The sequence below is a fragment of the Biomphalaria glabrata genome, chromosome 15 (assembly GCF_947242115.1).
Source record: "Biomphalaria glabrata chromosome 15, xgBioGlab47.1, whole genome shotgun sequence".
NCBI lineage: Eukaryota > Metazoa > Mollusca > Gastropoda > Planorbidae > Biomphalaria > Biomphalaria glabrata.
In genome coordinates, this window is record NC_074725.1 from 28,384,453 (window position 1) to 28,406,664 (window position 22,212).

A 22,212-nucleotide genomic window follows, 5' to 3' on the forward strand; every position below is an offset into this window, starting at 1 on the left:
CTATAGGTGTTCTCTGTGTAGCAAATTCACATACAGATAAATGTTTGACCTGAAAAGAATGAATTACAAGAAAATTTATAATTAGATTTATGATTAGATAGCAATATGCTGTTCATTGTTGAGAGAATTGATCTAGTCAACTTGAAAGCATACTCATGTACTTTTGATAGACTTGAATAATGAAACCATTTCTTTGACTCTGATCAGCTTGCCCAGCAGCTGGATTTCAACTCTGACTGTGAGGCATTCTATGAAGTGAATGGGAAGTTCTCCTGCAGTCTCAGTGATCTCTCAGATCTTCTTAGCTCTGCAAGTACCAGGTGACTTTCTCATAGATTTTAATTAAATTTTTAGTAGCATATAGCTAAAAAAAAATTAAACATTAGTAACAAAAAGCAGCAAATATTTTATCTAGTTTGTCATCTACTTAACTGTTTTTTTTTTTGGTGTTTTTTTAGTGGCTCTCAAAAGGGGAAAAGATGCTATTAGTTTTGTGTGGTCTGTCTGTCCGTCCGTCCGTCCCATTTAGATCTCGTAAACAAGAAAAGATAGTGAAAATCCGAAAATATTTTAGACCATTCAAAGTTCAGATGCAACAGCTACTTTTTTCTTTTTTGAAAGCGAAAAATCTCATTTTTAAAATCAATAATGCAAGCAGTTTTTCCATAAAAATACAACACTTTTACAGCTATTCACTATTAATAGTAACAAATATGGGAGGCTATTTAGTGAGGGAGATGACTTTTTAGCCATATTTTTAACACATTTATGCAAATGGTTTTAGATTTTTTGTCAAAAAAAAATATTTTTTTTACAACTGTACTGTTAAGTTAAGTAAGTTCTTATACTAACTACTACATGTACAAAAATGTTTACTTTCTTTTTTTTTTAAGAAAAAAAAATCTATTTAGTATGCATATAAGTGGAACATAATTTAAAACAACAATTAATAAGTAGTTTTTCGTATTATTGCGTGAACTGCAGAGCCGCGATATAGATATGGAAATCTTAATTAAAGGAATTTTTTTTTTTACTTTTTTTTTTCTTGAGGCTTTGAATAAGAGATTGTCCCTTTACAAACAATTAGATAATAATCATTGTATGACATCAATTAGGCCAGGTTCACATCTAACATCACATTCACTTTCACCTATCCCTTGGTCTGCTGGACCGTTGGGGCACCACACAAGATCTGTCAACCTTCTTTCTCCATTCTTCTCTGTCGTTTGCCTTTGAGAGAATTTCATTCTGACATTCTTTCTGAAAATATTGAAACCTGCCATTTTACCTGCCTAAGTGGACCATTTTGGGGGACGATTTTGAGTTTGTGTTTCCACACAAACTGTCTTTGTAACCTTGTTTTTTTTTGTTTTTTTTTTGTAATCTATACATATAATTATAAATAAAGTTGTAATTAATATCATTTTAATCTACTGCATTTTTTAGAAATGAGAAAATTCATTTATAATTGCATCATATTTAATTACATATTACATATTTATTTTGCAAATATCCCCATTTATAGTTAAACATGTAAAATCAGTTTCTCAAGTATTATATTTTAGTAAAACATTTTTCAAGACTGTTAATTAGCCCTATGGCCTAGTCAAAATATTTTAAGACTACTAGTCTCTATTTTACATTGTTGTTTAGATCTCCTTCAGTTTTGTATCAATTCGACCACATCTATCCTGGATCTGCCAATCAGAATACTGTTGTTGTATTGTTTGCGGAATTAGGAACCAAAGTTTTCCAGGAATTGCATAAAACATTTTCTGAAATGGCTCAGAATAGAAAAATAACTTATTGTTTGCGCCATTATGAAAAGGTCAGTATGCACTCTGTTAAACATGGTACCCTAGACATTTTTAGTTCATGGTTCAAAAATTGTTGGTTTATACTTTAAAAAATCAAACGTCTTTATAGTTGTTTTCTAACTTATTGTTGTTTTGTATAGCATGTCTTCCATGCTTGTTCCCAATGCATTGAGAATAGTAAAAGAATTAGTGAATTGTAAATGAATTAGTGAATTGTAAATTAATTAGTAAATAGTAAAAGAATTAGTGAATTGTAAAAGAATTAGTGAATAGTAAATGAACTAGTGAATTGTAAATGAACTAGTGAATTGTAAAAGAATTAGTGAATAGTAAATGAACTAGTGAATTGTAAATGAACTAGTGAATTGTAAAAGAATTAGTGAATAGTAAATGAATTAGTGAATTGTAAATGAACTAGTGAATTGTAAATTAATTAGTGAATTGTAAATAAATTAGTAAATAGAAAAAAAGAATTAGTGAATTGTAAATGAATTCAGCTCAGTGCATTGTAAATGAATTTAGATCTGTGAATTGTAAATGAATTCAGATCATTGAATTGTAAATGAATTCAGATCATTGAATTGTAAATGAATTTAGAGCAGTGAATTGAAATGAATTTAGATTAGTAAACTCTTTGTCTTGTACTAACACTACTCAGCTTGAGTCAAATCTAAACTCAAGCCTTGTCAATTTATGCCATTTAACCACACATTCCATTTACAAGAAAATAGAACTTGTTACTTTCTATTCAAGAGAATGGAATGACTGTTTAGGTCTATTTGAAACAAATAGATTCTAAATTTTCTTCTCTGTGGTAGGATAGTTTCTATTCTTGAACCTTTTGCTTTTGTAGGTGGAAACCATCAATCTTTCAGGATTGAAAATCATTCATGGCAGTGTCCTTCTTTTTTACAACTTACCTTATGTAATAAAGCATTTTTTTTCAAATTGTCTTTTCCAGAAACAATCAGGCAAAAAACTTCAGCTGTCAGGGTATGGTGTGGAACTAGCTCTGAAGAGTACTGAATACAAAGCGAAAGATGACACCAAAGTTGAAGGTATCTGTACCACTATTTCTGTCTGCGTTGTAAAAGTATAGTTAAATGTTGACTTCAATGATGGAGCTACAGGCTACTCATTGTTTATTTTTTTCTAACCATAAAATTTTAAATGCCGTATTTTAAAAATTCTCACTGCAAAGAAATAATAATTGATCACTAAACAACATTCGTTTCATTTGACAAGGTGAAAAGACAGGCTCACCAAATGATGATGATCAAGATGCCACAGAGGTAGAAGGAATAGTCTTTTCAAAATTGGGGTAATAGTCTGCTAACCTAATACTACTTGTACAATAGAACCTAATACTTCTGTAGACTTGTACAATAGAACCTAGTACTTCTGTACACTTGTACAATAGAACCAAATACTTCTGTACACTTGTACAATAGAACAAAATACTTCTATACACTTGTACAATAGAACCAAATACTTCTGTAGACTTGTACAATAGAACCAAATACTTCTGTACACTTGTACAATAGAACCAAATACTTCTGTACACTTGTACAATAGAACCTAATACTTCTGTAGACATAAGTACTAACTACTGTTAACTTAAAAAGTGTAAATGAATTTTGTTTCTATCATCTAGTGAACTTCATCCGGATTTGAAGAAAGAACTGAAGGAATTTAAAAATCATTTATTGGACTCAGCTACTGAACTGATGCCATTTAAAGTTTGGCAATTGCAAGGTAAAGTTGTGCCTAACTTGATTTCAGTGTATAGTCGTATCACTATCAATCTAATGTTAGCATTCGGTCACACCACAATACGTTAACGTCAAAAGTTACAATCATCACAACCATCTAATGTCAGGGTTATTCATATCACAATCACCAAATGTTACAATCATCTCAATATCTAATGTTGATGTTGATATCGGTATCAGATATCCACAACTCACATATTGAGGCTAAGGTGTTAATAATATGAGGCTAAGGTGTTAATAATATTGTAAGTATAGTATCCCTTTCAGACCTTGAGATCTATGGGGGCAGATGATATAAAGGTCATATGTTTCTGTGGCCCACTGTTAATGAGGGGGCCATGTACCCTGCACAACGGCCAACTGCTTTTACTTTTCCCAGACTAAAAACAGTTACCCATTAGCGCTGGGTGGACTCAGAGGCACCCAAAGATCCCGAAATTTAAAATCCCAGACTTCACCAAGATTTGAACCTGGTACACCCGTTCAGAAGCTAAGCGCTTTACCACTCAGCCACAGTGCCTCCAAGGAGTTATTAGTTAAATTTTAATGTTCACTTTTTTTATTTTAATGGAAGATTGCTTAAATTAAGATTTGTTGTCTTTTAAAGATTATCAGTTAGTTGATAATAATACTGTCATCTCAATAAGATCAAAATTTGACAAGGATGATCCATAAGAATGTCCACGGAATGTCTCTAGTTCTTTTATTTTTTGTTGTTTTCTCACAAATCTTTTGCTGTTAAATAACAAAGTAACATGACTGTATCAAATGAGACATGCTTAAATGTGTTTGAGTAATATTGTTTGTTTTGACATTGACATTGACAATCTTGTTCAATTATGTCAAATACAGTGGAAGAGCCTTCATTGTATTGATAATAAATAGTGATTATGATAAAACCCCTCAATCATGTTGATGATCGAGTTTAGTTTTTTTATAATTTTTTTCCTCCTGTGTTTAAAACTTTGTAGACCTGGCTTATCAAGCTGGTCAGAAGATTATGTCTGCTCCTTCTGAGGACTCATTACAGTACTTGAGAGACATCAGTCAAAATTTCCCCACTCAAGCAAGGTAGGGGAAGTAATCCATTTTAAGGGGGGGGATAAGTTCAGATAACTCTTGATTTATAATAAAACTAATCTAGGATTTTAAAAAAAAAATTATTTCAGTGTGTCAGGTGACGTTTATTTGTACTTCTAGGTCACTTGTCCGAACTTCAGTCACCAATGAGTTTAAGAGGGAAGTGAAAGAAAACCAAGAGGTGAATACTGACTTATTAGTGAAAGAGTTAATTAATTAACAGATTTGGCGGCTTTGAACTAAAAGATTTGTCTGCTTTTACTCTTTATATATATTCTTTTACCAAAAGATCTGGCTTCTGTTTCTAAAATATTTGGCTTTTGTTACTAAAAGATTTGGCTTCTTTTAACTAACCTTCAATGATGTCCAGTAGGGAATCGCGGGCGCCGTTCATCCCGTTGGTGGTTTGAAAGACTTTTAGCCAACAATCAGGCATGGACATTGGGATTCTTCATCCCATGTCCTGTCTGAGGGCTCCCAGCGGTAGACGGCCATATCGATTGACCTGGCCAGACCGGGCCGCGTGATGTACAATAGCACACTGTCCCCGTTCTTCAGACCCACTGGCTATAAGTGGCCAAGAACAGTGCTATTGTGGGGAGCTTGTCTCATATTCCTATACTGTAACCGCCACTATTTCGTGCGAGGGTCGCCAATCCAGGCTCCTGGTTCTGATGACGGCCCCCTTTGTGGAACGGCGTGGCGGACTTTTTGAACTGGGGTGCAGGTTACTTGTTCCATCCCCACAACGAGTGAGATAAAATAAAAAAACAAAATCTCACCCAGGGAGACCTTCTAGAAGGCCTGGTTGGCTACTCGTACTTCGCCTATCTAGTTCCACTACTAGACGTTTCCACCGGAGGCGCCACGCTGAGGCGACGGGTAGCTGGAAGTCCTCCGGTCTTTTAACTAACAGATTTGGCTACTAAAAACTTCATCTCTGAAAGACTTAGTTTTTTTTATTTCTTTTAAATTTATTCTTTTATTAGTTTGGAGTAAGAAGTCTTTTTCTTTATGCAGCAGATATGCAAATAAAATAATTCATATCTTGAGTTTTAAATATTTTTTTTGCAGCAATTTGAGGGTAAGGGTATTGGAGTTGGCGACTCCCTCTTGTACATCAATGGCCTTGCCATTGACCTGGAAGTTTATGATGTCTTTACTCTTCTTGACCTCATGTCATCAGAAGCTAAACTTGTTGAGGGACTTCATTCTCTGGGTTTTAAGGTTGGTCTTTTTAAACTTGCTTTTTTTTTAAAAAATGTTAAATAGAAAAGAAAAAGGTGTATCTTATTCTTAGTCATGATAAGTTTTCTAAACTACATCATGCAGCTCTATCCATGGTGGAAAGATATTGTTAGTTAAAGATATATATATATATAATTATGAGTAAATCAGAAAAACTTAAGATTTCCTTTTGATATATTTTTTTTATTATTGAACTTTTTTTATATTACAAAACCTCTATTCAACTCATACCTTTGTGGAAAAAGCTTCTGGGTGAAACCTGTACATGGATTTTGAAAACGGCTCTGATGATTTTCCTAGAAATCTAGATCAAAATGTCAATCATTGGAATATTATATTAAGTCTTTAAAGTCGGTCCTGTCACTAGAATTTTAAATACCCTGAGTGGATCTATATATTTCCTTAACCAGGATTCTTTTACAGGAATGGTGGGATGGGGCGGGATAAAAAAATGTTCCATTTTTTCAAAATCTAACATTCATTAGTCATTAAGAGATAAATAATCGCTCTATAATTTGTTTAAAGGAGGTATTGTCTTTTTGAAAAAAGTATTTTATAATGTTTTTTTCATAAGCTTTTGCCTAGTGTTATTAACGTAGTTATTTAATGCTTATTGGAATTTTTTCATTTTTGTAAAGTAATTAAAATACCTATTAAAAATTCATACTTGGTCATCACAACTGAGTCAGTCAATTTTAATTTTACTTACATACAATATTTTATGTATTTCAAACTTTGACATTTCATTTGTGTAGGATTGACCTTCTTAGGTTTGACCTAGTTGTATAGGTCTGACCTTACTTTTGTGTACTTGACGTTCTTTGGTGTAAGCTTGAGTGCGTATTTATATTTTATCTATTTATAATTGTTTTTATTTCAACAGGCTGAGAATCTGCAACAATTGCTTCAACTTGACTTGTCCAATGGGGATGATGAAAAATATGCCATTGATATCAGACATTCAGCTGTCCAGGTTTAGCATGCTACTCTTTTATAATATTTTTGTCCATATGATTTGAATTATTCTCATATTAGTACAAAGTCTTCAATGCATAAAGTTTTGTTGAATGACACTTATGTTTTATAGGTGCCTTAAGGCCTACAATAGGTTTGTTATAAGCACTTTGTGGGGGAAATTATTTTGTTTAAATGTAATTAGTGAATATATTTGAAATTAGGCTGTGAATTACAAATATCATCTCTTTCTTCAGTACATCAACGATCTCCTCACAGAGAAGAAATATCGTGGGTGGCCAAGCTCTGTCCAAGACCTGCTCAGACCTACCTTCCCTGGAATGTTGAGACACATTGCCAAGAACATGTTTCATCTTGTGAGTATCCTCTTGTGGAAATAGATACTTTTCCTTCATTCGGATAGTGGGTTGTTGTGGCCAAGTCTTAAAACTCTAAAGTTTACAATTTCAAATCCCAATGATGGTTTGTTTCTTTGGGATATTTGGGACATCAGTGAGACCACAAAACTCTAATGGCTACCTGAAATTTGTAGGGGAAATCGAAGCTAGTTGGGGGAGGTTGTGCTGGCCACATCTTAAACCTCATTATTTCAGCCCTAAAAACGGATTAGTTTTTCATTATCTGCTTCATGGACCACAAAGTCTGAGAAAGGGAACAAAATTCATTATAAACTATTGCATTAAGTTAACTTCTTCTTCTTCATTCTCATTTTACATGTCAGAGGGTACAGATCCCTAATCCTATATCAGAGATGAACCGTGCAGTGGTTTTCAGATCAGGCATTTCTCCATATAGCTTTTGTTCTATAGGAGGGTTTGGGGTCACAGTCTTGTTCGGGCCTCTTGATATAGTAATTAAGTTAACAATATAATAGAAAAATCATTTTATGTTTTATGTAATGACCTTGCATTGTTAATTTCAAAATCATTATTTTGTATTGAAATCTCATTCTCAGCATTTATTACTATGGTGATATTTGCTACGAAATAACAATGTTATAATAACTATATTGGAATAAATTATGCTCGCAGTCTTAGGTTTGACTGTTTTTGAATTGTACTATAAATAATAATAATAGTTCAAATAATAGTAATAATGTTTTCTCTTATTTAATTTCCAGGTTTTTATTGTCAACCCTGCCGACAGCAAGAGCAGAAATCTGCTCAAAATGGCCGAAGCTTTTTATGTCCACAAGGCGCCATTACGGTTTGAACATTTTCTCATGTTGGGCACGTCTAAATAGCTTGTTCCTTTCTTCCCATCAAGTTGATCTCGTAACTGAAACAATTTTGTTTATTCGATAGACTTGGCATTGTCTTGACTACATCCACTGACCCATCAGTCACTGGCTTTGACAACACAGGTGTGGCTCTCACCAGGGCCTACAATTTTATTGCCAAAGATCAGAATTCAGCCTCCAAAGGCTTATCCTTCATAACTGATGTAAGAAGTTTTTTGTTTTTATGATTTTAAAGGGATTGAATGAAAACTTATAGTAGAATTCTAGAAAAAAAAAACATTAAAAGGAAAAAATTGAAATAAGAAGCAGTGCGGCTCATGGTTTAATGTCCACAAGTACTTAGAAACATGATTCTTATCCATTTAGATGTAATGTATTCTAATTGGAAGGTATCTGCACTAAACTTGATTTTTTTTTTTTTTACCTTTACCTATCCCTTAGGGATAGCTGAGGGAACGATGAACTCCCCATTCTCGATATGCGAGCTTAATGCTGCCATAAGGAAATGCCAGCTTAAAAAGGCTCCCGGGCCGGATGGTATTACCCCCGAAATGCTTAAACATGTAGGGGGGAAAGGAAGGGCCGTGCTCTTGGCATTCGTAAATAGAACCTGGGCAAATGGTCATCTGCCCAGGGCTTGGAAACGTGCCACCATTATTCCTATACCAAAAAAGGGAAAAGATGCTTCCACTGCTGAGGGCTACAGGCCCATCTCACTCACATCTTGTGTGGGAAAGATGGCTGAAAAAATGGTAAATGAGCGTCTGGTTTGGTACCTTGAGAGTGCCCGTCTTATAGCTCCAGAACAGGCTGGTTTCAGGGCTGGAATGTCCGCTATAGACCAAGTCAACATCCTTGTGCAGAGCGTAGCAGATGGATTCCAAAGGACCGAAAGCACATACGCAGTCTTCATTGACTTAAAACAGGCATATGATAAAGTATGGCGGCCTGGTTTGCATTATAAGATAAGAGTCGTGGGGGTGCGGGGACGGATATATTACTGGATTAGAGACTTCCTACAAGAGCGTACAATAAGAACAAGGATGTACGGAGAAGTCTCATGGGAAATGACCCTCGAGCACGGCCTCCCCCAGGGCTCCGTCCTGTCATGCGCCCTTTTCACGGCCTTCATAAATGACCTACCGGCTCAGCTAAAATGCCAAAAGCTGCTATATGCTGATGGTATTGTCCTTTGGAAATCCGGAAGGAGCGCATCCTCTATACAAAAAGTGGTACAGGAGGACCTCCATACGCTCTGCTCATACACACAAAAATGGAGGCTAGAAATAAACACCTCCAAGACGGTCTATTCTCTGTTCACGCTCGGGACTGGCATTCTCGGGCAACCTTTCCAGCTCTCCCTCAACGGAGTGGCTCTCGGAATGGAAAAGCTACCCAAGATTGCAAACTAAAAATGTGTGAGCACATCCAGGATGTTGTAAGAAAGGCCTCAGGGAAACTTTGCATTGTGCGGAAGCTGGCATCCACGAAGTGGGGAGCCCGAGCAGACATGCTCCGATCCCTGTATTTAGGAGCAGTCCGATCACAGATAGACTACAGCCTACCTGTGCAAATTTATGGCTCTAGGACTGCTCTTGAACAACTTGATAAAATACAGTCCCAAGCACTAAGATTTGTCTGTGGAACCTTTAGGACAAGTCCAGTGAATGCGGCTGAAATAATGGCTAATATAGCTCCACTAACCCTTAGGAGGGAAAGGTCAGTACTGACCTGCTATGAGCGGTATAAAAGGCTGGATGAATACCTCCCAGCTAGAAAACTAGTGGATGGTTGGAGATGCAGAAGAGGTATCCAGATGCAGTCTTTTATGCATCATGCCATTAGACTATCTGATGAAGCTGGCCTCTCCACCAACCGACAAAACATTCAACGCTTTCATCCCCTTCCCCCTTGGTGTCGCCCAACAACCCCAGACATACGCTTGAAATTAGTAGACCCCAATGCCACTCAGCAAAGCCGTTCATCTAACGACCTTCAAATCCTAGCTCTGGAGACCATTAATACCTTCAAGCCCAGTGCTATTTTTGCATACACTGATGGATCGGCATCAATAGATTCTGGAAGAGCAGGCTATGGAGCCTACATCGACTTTCTTGGCTCTCACACAGTCAAAATCTTTGGACCATGTGGTAGTGTTTGCAGTTTTGATGCGGAGACCATGGCAGTCTGTGAAGCCTTAAAAGTCATTGACTCTCAACTCGGAGAGGGAAATTTGAGGGCAACACAGATTGTTGTGGTCACTGACTCAAAATCTGTACTACATGCTTTGCAAAGCCCCGGACCATGGCCCCCCAATATCAACAGTCATCATGGCTCACATAACATCAAACAACGCTATGGCACCCCTGTAACCTGTAATAATGCAGTGGGTACCGAGTCACATAGGTGTGACTGGCAACACAATCGCAGACTCTTTGGCCCACCAGGGAGGGCAAATTCCACCCACTGATCAGGCTGTAAGCTTTCATCAAGCCCTGGCTATAATACAAAAAACAGAAATGGAAAAGTGGTTTGAGTGCTGGGACAAGTCCCAAAAAGCCCGTGGAGTCTGGGAGCGCATGAGGCGCCCTGACCGCACTTTTCCGTGGTGGAGGCTGTCCAGGCCTGAGCAAGCTATTATAGCACAGTGCAGGACAGGCCACTGTCCTGTTGGCTCATATTTCTCGCGGCTATGGCCAAATTTCAATTCACGGTGCCCTCGCTGCGGGGAAGAAGAGGAAACCGTGCCTCATATTCTGTCTGACTGCCCCAGACTTGCTGATCTCCGTCTCGACAGGTCTGGGAAACCCAAAATTCTCGACCTGTATGGCGACATTCATGCACTACGCAAGACAGCAGGGTTTCTGTCCAGGGCTTTTGCAAGAGAGGATTTGAGCCTCTCAAGCCCTCACTCTAATGGAGTTTGATGATGATGATGATGATCCCTTAGTCTAGTCTGTTGGACCGTTGGGGCACCAAGCAAGACTCGTCGACCGTCTTTCTCCATTCCTCCCTATCTTTTGTCATGTTTAGAACCTCTTTCAATGGCAGGCCCATCCATTCTTTTATGTTGTTCTCCCATCGCTTTCTCTGTCTGCCTATTCTTCTTTTTCCTGGTACTGTTCCCTGAAGGAAGGTCTTTGCGAGCCCTGAAGATCTTGTAATATGGCCATTGATTTTGAGCGTGCGTTTTTTCAATATAGTTAGCAGGTCATCATGGAATCCAATCACTGCAGTAACCCTGTCTCTAATCTCTTGGTTTGTGATGTAGTCTTTGAATGTGATACCAAGGATCCTTCTGTAGTATCTCAATTCCAGTTGTACGCAATATACAAATTCCTATGGTTGTGTGCAATGTAAAAATTCTTATAATTGTGCCCAATGTAACAAAGAGTTAAATTCATACATCTTATTAAATCAATTTTTAAATACTAATTATTATAATGATTTTCTGTTTAAGTTTTACAAGTATCTATTTTTATGGGGACTGCAGGGTAATATCCAAGGAGGACTTCATTTTCTCAAGTCCTCAATCAAACAAATGATTTAAAAGTTATTTTGTTTATGTTTTAAATAATTTTAGTGATATGCTTCTAATTATGGTTTCTAGGTTTATGAAAAAACAGGATCTTCTGAGTTGACCCCAGACTTTGTGATAGCAGACTTTATGAGCCAGTACCCAGATGAAGACAAAGAGAATATTTTTGGTGCTAGCTCTGAATATGATGATGTCAGAAAGGTAAAGAAGGCAAAACAAAAATTGTTTTCTGAGCTTAGTCATTCAATGTATATAAAAAACAAATGTAGACTCATATGTTCACATGGCTGTTAAAGCTTAAGTTTAGTGATGCCCAAACTATGGCCTGCGGGCCATATTCGGCCCATGAAACTTCTACCCACATCGCATAATGAATTATAAAAGTAAGTTCCATTGATGTTGTCCCCCATTTCACAAATGTTGGACCTCACTGGTTTTCAAAGTTGTCATGTGACCATAAAGTAAAGACGGTTGGTGGTTGTGCTGGCCACATGACACTCTGCTCGTTAACCATGGGCCAAGGAAACAGATGACCTTAACATCATCTGCCCTGTAGATCACAAGGTCTGAAAGGGGAAACTTTTTTTTTTTTTACATTTTACAAATAGCACAGAAAAGTACTGCTGGCTATCTCAATTGAGACCTGAGGTTTTCCTCTAGGCAATAAGCTGTTTCGCTCTAAATCTAAAGAGAAAATATCTTTTGCCCTCATGAGGATGAAAAAAAACAAACCATTGGCACCTACATAGTCAAAATGGGTGTTTTTGTAGCTTTCAACTTTATATACATATTTCTTGGATTGATGACCTTTATATATATCTTACTTATAGAAACTCATTCATAGTTAACAGTTGAATTCTATTTGTAATCAAATAAAATTCAGTATCCTTTTCTTTCTCTTTCAAACCATAATGAGACAAGCTCTTCACCTTTTGCAATCAAGCCTTTTTGGTTGAATTAATGACAACTGTTTTTTCCATTTCAGGCAGGGGATGATTTTATGTCTAGAATTGGTCTGAGTGGACTGCCCCAGGTTCTAATTAATGGAGTACCTTTAGAGAAAAACCAACTAGAGGATTCTTTTGAGGAGTCTGTTGTGATGGAAGTGTTAAAACAAACTCAGATCATTCAGCAAGCTGTTTATAAGGTAGCTTTCTATTGCTCTGATTTGGAGTATTCATACACCGATTTTAACTTTGTTTGTCAATTATTCAAAAAGTACATAACCATTAATATGTCTTTAAACTGTTCATATTGCATACCAATAAACGCATTTTATCATAAAACCAACACAGTCGAACCTTTTAAACATTGATGAAATTCTAAAAGGCTTTTTAATAGAAAATATATCTAGTCAAACTGAACCTTATAACAATTTCTGTTTTCTGCATTGTCCTTACAAATACAAAAACACAACCTTATAATATTCAGAAAGACACAAAGAATAAGGCACATTTCTTATTTCATATGCCTGGACATACAAATGCTTAGGACATAGTTATCTCTGATTTGAAGGAATGTCAGAAATTCATAAGAAACCATAACTTACTGAAACTATAACTTTTCTACAAGATGTCCAGTAAATCATACGTAAATTAAGATTTTAATTTTTTGACAGAAGTGCATTATTAAACACAAAGAAGGGACTTTTTTGACTCTCTAAACATAAATTTAAACAATCTGTCTTGAACAGTGTGGGAATAAATGCTACTTAATGATAGAAGTGGATGTATATTTGGATTTATTCCCCGTATTATATTTAGTCACGTTTTTCTCAAACTTCCCTCTTGTGGATCAAGTTGAAATTTTGCATAATTATTTATAGTCGATGATAATACTTAAATCAATAAAAAATTAAGCAATTATTTAATCAATTATTAGCAATTTTCATAAATATCAGAAAGGGAGCTAAACGGTAACATCTTTAGATAATGGCAGTAATTAGCTGTTTTTCCCCTCAGGTATTCTTTTCTTTTGTTTGTTTTTCAAATAAAAACAACATTTCACAAGAGTATTTTTTAAATTTTAACTCTTTCTCCCCTAACTGACGATACCAACGTTGATTCAACCAGAATGTGGTAAATAATTACGGAGAGAAAGAGTTAAAATTCTCTCCTTAAAACATTTTCTACACAGTTTGATATGACTGTCTTTTCTATTGTCCTCAGGGTGAAGTGAATGACAACACAGACTTGTTGGAGTGGTGGATGGAGAGAGACAATGTGCTGCCTAGACTGAATTCAAGGATTCTTGCCCCTGCTACAATAAGACTAGATTTAACTGGATCTACAGGTTAGAGTTTCTACTAGTAAAATATATCTGGTAAAGATGGATCCTTGTAACTCTTTTCTATTCTGTTTGTTTATCAATGTACTCATTACAATGATGAAAATATTTATCTGCTTCAGGACCTATGAGCTGATTTCCAACCAATATACAGATGCTATTTGTTCTCATATTTAAAGACTAATATATAATACTGCTAAAAAAAGAAATTCCTGATGATAATAATAATAATAGTCACCCTGATGTGCTGTTTATTGATAAAAAAAGAAAAAAAAATACTACCATTATTGACATCGCTGTACCACTATCACATAATATAAGAAAAACTGAAATGGAAAAAAAAAAGAAAATATGACTTGGAGATTAAGAATTTATGGAAGTTATCTAAAGTAACTATATGAAGTAATGCAAAATTCCCATTTCAGACCTTATGATCTACAGGGCAGATGATGTTAAGGTCATCTGTTTCTTTGGCCCACGGTTAACGAGCAGAGTGTCATGTGGCCAGTACAACCACCAACCGACTTTACTTTCCCCAACTAAGTCAGTACCCATTACAGTTGGGTGGATGCAGGGGCGCCCTGAAAATCCCAAAATCAAAATCCTAGTCTTGACCAAGATTCGAACCTAGGACCCCAGGTTTGGAAGCCAAGCGCTTAACTGCTCAGCCACTGGGCCCCCTTTAATAACAATATACTCCATTGTTATATTATCGGAGGGGATAATAACTGGCCTCACAGATACCTTCAAGGTCCTTGACATTCCTAAGAAGATTATCGTTGTTGTAGACCTGCCACATCCCCAGAAAATTTCTCAGTGGAAATAAACAAAGGGACTGTGATGAATTTTGTTTCTCTTTAACGAAACTCGACCCTAACAGTGCCAGAGAAAGACTACTCATTTTGTTTCTAACATAATAATATTGATAATAATCTTTTTTATCCATGAGGAATAACTGTAACTGAAAGTTTGTGTGTTTCTGTAATCAGTAGGTTGAAACAGCCTTGACTAACATCCTTTTTAAATTCTCCGGATGAACTCAGATTTTTATGTGACCCTAAAATTATTAAATGAACACTTTTATCATCACTCTCTATTTTTAATTAGTAAGAAATAATGCTGTTTGGATGTAAATTGAAAGCAATAGGTGCAGAAATGTTTAAATTAATATATTTAAAATATACTAAGTAAAAAAGGCAAAGTATTTAAAATGTCAACTTGTTTGAAATTCTTATTACCGTGATTTGCATTGTCTTACCAATTTGGGAAAAAAATCAAATTCATGAAAAGGACTTATAATGGACCTGTTTAAAGTTTGCCTCATAAACATGCACTTTTTTTTTTCTGTCGACAGAAAGTAGTTTAGTGAATATTCCATCTTTGGCTTCTGAATTGAATTCTAAGGATTTGGCTTCAACATTGATTAGCAACATCAACTACCTGACCAAAAAAGGTTTTGATACATTTAGCATTATGTTGTGTTAGCCATTAATTATATTTTCACTTTACAAAAATATTAATTGGCACTGTTGGTATTTTGTTTGAAAAAAGTTTTTTAGAAACTTGGCACTAATTTTAAAATTGCTTTTGTATGAATCAAGCTGTAGAATGCTGAGTGTGCTATGGTCAAATCTTTTTTTTTTTCTACATCTGGGGAAAGGGGGAACTCGGAGGTTTCTATGCAACCTTAAGGTGCTCAGCTCAAGTCAAACTCAAACCCTCTTGACAGTTAGCCAAGCAGTTTATGGCACTCAGCCACACATTTGATAGCATATCAACTGTAGGGCACACATCCCCATATAATTTATAGAATATCAACTGTAGAACACACATCCCCACACAAATGATAGCATATCAACTGCATGCCACACCCCTCCCACACAAAGGATAGCATATCAACTGCAGGCCACACACCCCCCCCACACACACACACAAATGATAGCATATCAACTGCAGGCCACACCCCCCCCACACACACACACACACAAATGATAGCATATCAACTGCAGGCTACAATCCCCCACACACACAAATGATAGCATATCAACTGCAGGCCACACACCCCCTCACGCAAATGATAGCATATCAACTGTAGGCCACACACCCCCTCACACAAATGATAGCATATCAACTGCAGGCCACACACCCCCTCACGCAAATGATAGCTTATCAACTGTAGGCCACACACCCCCTCACACAAATGATAGCATATCAACTGCAGGCCACACACCCCCTCACGCAAATGATAGCATATCAACTGTAGGCCACACACCCCCTCACACAAATGATAGGGCAAAGAAAAGAGAGTGGCAATTTGAATCTTCTCCATGAAAATAATGATTTCCCTGTTGTACAGTTTTGCATACTTATTTATCTATTTAAATACGTATACATTTATTTCTGTTTAGATGAAGAGTCCCTGCGTGCAGTGACTTTGTTAGTGGTCTGTGATTTGGAGGACCCAGTCAGCCGATCATTTCTTTACACAGCTATTAAACATTTGGTAATCTTTTTTTTTTAAATTGTCACTTTGTTAACTCTTTCCCTCCTAATTGACGATAGCATGGTTGATTTAAACTCATTAAATTGAATTAATGTTTGATTTTATAAACTTTACTTTGTCTTATATATCTTGAGAGGCTTGCATTCCCTAATGACAAACAAAAATGTTATTGAACGTTAATCATATCAGAGTAGTGAAACACTACTGAGCAAAATGAAGAATTCCGTCCAAAATTAGAAAATAATTATGGAGAGAAAGAGTTAATAGAAGCAGGGGAGGAGATTGATTCTAGTTATAACATTGTATTTGAATATTTGACTTGTATTGCCATTAGTCGGTTAAATAAAATATTTGCACAACTAAAGAAATATCCTAGCATTTTTCAGTTTGTTTTAGAAAAAGTAGACTGCACATTTCAAACAGCTACTAAGGTCTTTCATTTAATTAAATTAGTTCATTTTGATATAGTTTTTTTTTTTAATTTCTTTTTACCTGGTAATAGTATTTGTAAATAATTATTTTATGTCAGTGTTGACAGTTAGTTGATCAGTTGTATATTGAACATTTTTTCGACAATTATTTTGTTTTCTATAAAGTGACCAGCACTTTGTTTACCATTAATTGATCACCTGTTTGTGTACCATAAATAGATCAAAGATTATTTCATTAACTTTTGTTCACATTTTAATCTGCCCTTTTTATTGTTTATAATCAATAAGCTTTATTGTTTCCTATTTCAGAAGAGCTCCAACAATGTCAGACTTGGTGTAATCTTCAATCCCAAATCCTTGGAAGCTGACAATGTCATCAACAAGGCCGTCCAGGTTGCCCTGGGGACTCTGCCTGCCCCCATTGCCAAGAGCCTAATTACCAAGCTGGTGAAAGAGGAGAACATCCAGGACCTGATGTCCCGAAAGAAGACTTTGAAGGACCTGGAGGTTCATGTAGGTGTCCAGGATAACCTCGATCTATCAATTCCTTTCTTTTTTATAATTCCTCTATTCAGCTTGCAAATTCATGGGAACTGGAAAAAACCTGGATACTCATAGCATAATTCTGACTAGTATATATTTGACTATTAAAAAAAATTATGGGATGTTAACCCAAGGGAGAGGATGGAGGAACAGCATTACAATATTTTATTCATATTTGACCTATTAGGCTTTGGTGGATAAAATTTATAACTCCCCAGGTCTGCAAAAGCCTTTCATCTTTATTTATTGGAATAGCTTTAAAAAGTTCTATTCTTAGGATCAAATCATACAGTAGTTAGAACTTCCTGTGTAACACTTGAAGCTTTGTTCATTGCATTCATCCGTGGAATGACATTCTTTTGTAATAACTTAAATGTTTTTATTTTTGTGTGTATAGGGTATGGACATGGACGCCTACATCACTGCATTGAATGCCGCCACCAAAGACTTCCTTCAGGTCCATCAAATATTGGCTTCTCATTTACTGTCTTTAAGACCAGGAGAGCGAGGAGTCATTGTCAACGGAGGGGTGGGTTTTGACTTTTTAAACTTGAATATATTAATGTATATTAAATTTGTTGTTAGTGTTCAGTTATAAGGCTGTTTTTTTTATTGGGAAGTAAATAAAGTTCCCCACTCAGACCTAGCGATCTATAAGGCAGATGATTTGAAGCTCACCTGTTTCTGTGGTTAACGAGCAGGGTGTTATGCGGACAGCGTAATGACCAGCCGCCTTTAATTTTACCAACTAAAGTCAGGTACACATTATCTTGAAATTCAATTCCCAGTCTTCACCGAGAATCGAAACCCAGAAACCCCAGGTTCGGAAGCCAGAAGCTTAACCAATCAGCCACTGCGCCCTCTTCATTGGCAAGTGTATAGCATTAAGTTGCATTGTAAACTATGACAGTTCCTGGCATGTCTTATCAAAATTTTTTCTATTGCGGGATTAAGATCATAGTTGATTATTATTGTTCAACAGAGCTTCATGCCCTATACAATATTCAGAAAGGTTTTATGCAAATATCATTGGTAGTATTTATTATTCACACAATGGTTAATTAGCAGCTAGCGTATGTTTTTTGTTGATCAACAATACATAGTTTGTGAGGAGGAATGAAACTATCTAGAAAAAGAGAGAGGAATGAGATTAACAATAAATTAAGGCTAATGTAACACTACCAGCTCTTAGTCCCTAAGTCTGAGTGCCATACCTGCCGCCATTTCTTACTATCTTTCTATCTCTAGATCAGTGTTTCCCAAATTTTTTTCTTAATGAAACACTTTGCACTTTCTGAGTATTTAGCGGAACACTTTGCTTATCTTATCTTATATGATACAGACGTTACTTCAAAAAAGAAGATGATTACGTCCTACGCGTCATGCATTTAGTCATGCATATTAACCAATGACTTAAATTCAGCCAAGTCACTGGTTTTCCTGGCTAGCTCAGGCAACCCATTCCATGCTCTAATAGCACTAGGGAAGAAGGAGTGTTTGTACAAATTTGTCCTAGCATATGGGACGAGGAATGTGCCTTTATTTAGCGGAACACTTTGCTTTTTTTTAGAGAGTTTAGAGAGGTCAATTCACACGGTGACCTACTACTTACTTATTCCAGTAGTTCAGCAGAACACAGTTTGGGAAACACTTGTCTAGATCTAATAAAGCTCAAGATTTTTCTTCAATCACAAGTTCTCACTGTTTCTATATATATATGGAAGCTAAAAAATTATTTTTAATCAAATTTAGACTAATTGTAAAATATAAATCAACTTGAGGTAAATTACAAGCCTAGATACATTGTCTTCATGCCTGGATCATGTTTATTTGAAATTTACAGAAAACTTTCACGCAAATCCACACCAGTTCAATGTAGACAAATGTGCGTGACTTTTGCAAAGGCTAATCATGTGGTTTAATTGTGGTCGATTGGTAATTTTAAGATGCATTTTTTTTTCATTTAATAGTCAAGTATTGAAAAATTGGTAAAGCAGCATAACACCATTTTGGAAATTACAGAAAAATTGGTACCGCAGTTTATTGGAATTATGAAGCCTTGCCACAATGTTATTTTATACTTTGTCTTTTTGTCTAGTAATGTAGAGGTGTAATCGTACTGTTGATCAGATGTGTTATGACATTTCAGTTCTTGGGACCACTCTCTGAGCAAGAAGATTTGACCATTGAAGACTTTAACCTCTTAGAGAAGTTGGCCTACCAGCAGGGGGGACAGAAGGTGGCTGAGGTCATCCAGTCAGTAGAGAAAGATCCAAGACGGTAAGTAGCGTCCTTGTATCTCTAGCCATGTTTATAATAGATGCTTGAGTAAGAAATTATGATGTGTTTATATTATTGTTGTAACTCTAGTGGTGGACTGAAAGGGTTAATGTGTATGCGGCCTACTGATACACAAGACTCAGGCCAATCACACAGGTCAACAGGTCAACGGCTGTCGATAGACAAGGGACAGTACTGCTAGTTCACGCAAGTATGACCTGTGTTGTGGTCATGTGATCAAGAGCCTTCATGGTCAAGAGACAGTGTGTTAAAAAGGACAGTTGGGTCCAGGACAGCGAGGCAGTAAGGACTGTGTGGTACCTTTGAGTCTTCGAGAATGTAGCTGTACGAGCTAGAGAGACTTGTAATGTTAAGTTAGGTAGTTCTATTGTGTTAAAGCATTTGAATTTGATGTAGCCAATTGTGTTGAATTGGCTGTCGATGTAATTGTCATTAAACCGCCACTTTGTTACTTGAAGCTCTTGTTGTCAAGTTCTTGAGTTAGATGTGCTGTTGTGTTGGTAAGTAGTGTTTGCAGAAGGCCTGAGTAACATTATCTTATAAATTGCAGATGTTCCTTCAAATGGGAAGATAACTACATCCTTACATCCTATGCACATGTTAATCTAATCATGCATGTTAATGAGATACTTAATCTCTACTAATCCATTGGTTTTCCTTACAACTGGCACTAGGAAAGAAGGAGCACTTGTACGAATATGTCCTTGCATATGGAATAAGAAATGTGCCTTTATCTTTGTGGCTTTCTGTATTCTAGGGCAAGTGATCTGACAATGAAAGTGTCCAATCTTCTCATGTCTAAATCCAAGAAAGAAAAAAGGCAAAGAATTTCATATGCTGGCGATAAGCACAGGTAAAAGTTTCTCCTAACTCTTTCACTCCGTAATTATTTTTCATGTTCCGATGGATTTTCTTTATTTTTTCAGTTTTGTTTTTTTAACCCTGTTATGATTAAGATTGAATCACTTTTTTGTTTGTTATCAGAAAGTGTTTTATCTGGTCTAGAATTAAAGGGAATGCATGCTCTTTTTATATAAAACACAGTAAAGTTTATACAATCAAACATTTATTTAATTTAATGAAGTCAAATCAACAATGTTATCGTCAATTGGGAGAGAAAGAGTTAAATTTAAAGTTAAACTCATTAAGCATTTTAAAAAATGTGTATGGCTGAGTATTTGAGATGTAAATGCAAAATTACTCCCTAAGTTTTATCTTCCTTTTACTATATGAAAAAATATTAATTAATTAATTACCACTAATTAATTAACAAATTGGTTAATGTTTTGATTGATTCATGTGTTGTTATTGATAATGAATAATTGTATACAGTTTCAACTTGATCAGAGAATGGGAAGTGGGAGAAATGAGTACAAGATTTGTACCAGCAGAGGGAGTTGATATAAGCTTTGTAAATAGTTCTTATGCTCTCTGAACAGTGTTATCAAGCTTCCAGCTGATACCAACATCCCAGCATTCACCATTGAGGCCATTGTAGATCCTGTTTCTAGTGAGGCACAGAAGATGTCTGCTATTCTTTTGGTGAGTACTTTATGCGATTTTGTTTGCATTTATGTTTGAAGCTAGCAAATTACTTTTCTAAATGGGAGATAATTATTTACTGCTGTGGATATATATTAAAACTTACAAATATAATATCACTGTGGTATTTTAAATATTGCTATACATATTGAAGCATTAAATACACATTTTAAAATTGTAATTTTGCTTAATATGTCTCTGGCAAACTCAATCAAATTCTATTATATTTGATTATTTTGACAGTAAACAAATGAAAATGGTTTGAGTACATTGAATATGATGCTTACTTATGCTAAAGGATAGTCTTTATTTCTAAAGCTTTTATATTGTTCACAACTATCAAACTACTTCACCCTAAATACTTATTGGGGATGGTTGGTCTAATTAGAATGGTTTTGATACTTTGTCTGGGAGGTGAGGTTAACTACAAAAATTTGAGTTGAGATTGGGCAAAGTAATTGTAAATAAATACATATTTACAACAGATGTGTATAAAATTATATAAATACGAGCTCTGAATGACTTGAAAGGCTCAACATCTTTAACTTTTTTTTCCTGGCAACAAGAGAACTGCCATTGACTTCCAGAAGACACATTTTAAGTAGGTTACCAATGGGTCTGGAAGTCATATAAAATAAATGTTTACTATTTGAGCTGTGAATGGACCTTATTTTTAATTACTTAGTGGTATAACGTTTAGCACTTGACCTAAAAAGGGGAAGTAACTCTTGAGGGATTATGGGCACAACATTGCCCAAACAGTGCCGATGTGCCAAAACCCCAAAATGAGTGAGTCTGGTGTGAATGTACACTTTGGTTTCTTATAGTTATAATGTTTTTTGTTTGGTGTAATGCACAAATTGTAAGACAAATTTCCATACGGATAATAAAGATTATTATTATTATTATTATTGTTATATTATACAGTCTCAGATT

The 22,212-nt window shown here is 35.7% G+C and overlaps 1 protein-coding gene across 2 annotated transcripts in view; it reads left to right on the plus strand.

Annotated features, from left to right (window-relative positions):
* Positions 1–22,212, plus strand: part of LOC106051366 (UDP-glucose:glycoprotein glucosyltransferase 1-like) — a 44,372-nt gene that overhangs the window by 6,992 nt on the left and 15,168 nt on the right. For both annotated transcript variants that reach the window (XM_056011930.1, XM_056011929.1), the window contains exons 5-26: positions 208–320; positions 1,654–1,828; positions 2,779–2,875; positions 3,063–3,138; positions 3,472–3,572; positions 4,561–4,660; positions 4,790–4,850; positions 5,744–5,896; positions 6,801–6,890; positions 7,129–7,248; positions 8,013–8,098; positions 8,197–8,335; positions 11,743–11,871; positions 12,656–12,817; positions 13,839–13,962; positions 15,311–15,409; positions 16,365–16,459; positions 17,200–17,403; positions 17,831–17,962; positions 19,583–19,713; positions 20,492–20,587; positions 21,174–21,276. In XM_056011930.1, the coding sequence (XP_055867905.1) occupies positions 208–320; positions 1,654–1,828; positions 2,779–2,875; positions 3,063–3,138; positions 3,472–3,572; positions 4,561–4,660; positions 4,790–4,850; positions 5,744–5,896; positions 6,801–6,890; positions 7,129–7,248; positions 8,013–8,098; positions 8,197–8,335; positions 11,743–11,871; positions 12,656–12,817; positions 13,839–13,962; positions 15,311–15,409; positions 16,365–16,459; positions 17,200–17,403; positions 17,831–17,962; positions 19,583–19,713; positions 20,492–20,587; positions 21,174–21,276 (2,586 nt within the window). The remainder of the gene's footprint in view (positions 1–207; positions 321–1,653; positions 1,829–2,778; positions 2,876–3,062; positions 3,139–3,471; positions 3,573–4,560; positions 4,661–4,789; positions 4,851–5,743; positions 5,897–6,800; positions 6,891–7,128; positions 7,249–8,012; positions 8,099–8,196; positions 8,336–11,742; positions 11,872–12,655; positions 12,818–13,838; positions 13,963–15,310; positions 15,410–16,364; positions 16,460–17,199; positions 17,404–17,830; positions 17,963–19,582; positions 19,714–20,491; positions 20,588–21,173; positions 21,277–22,212) is intronic.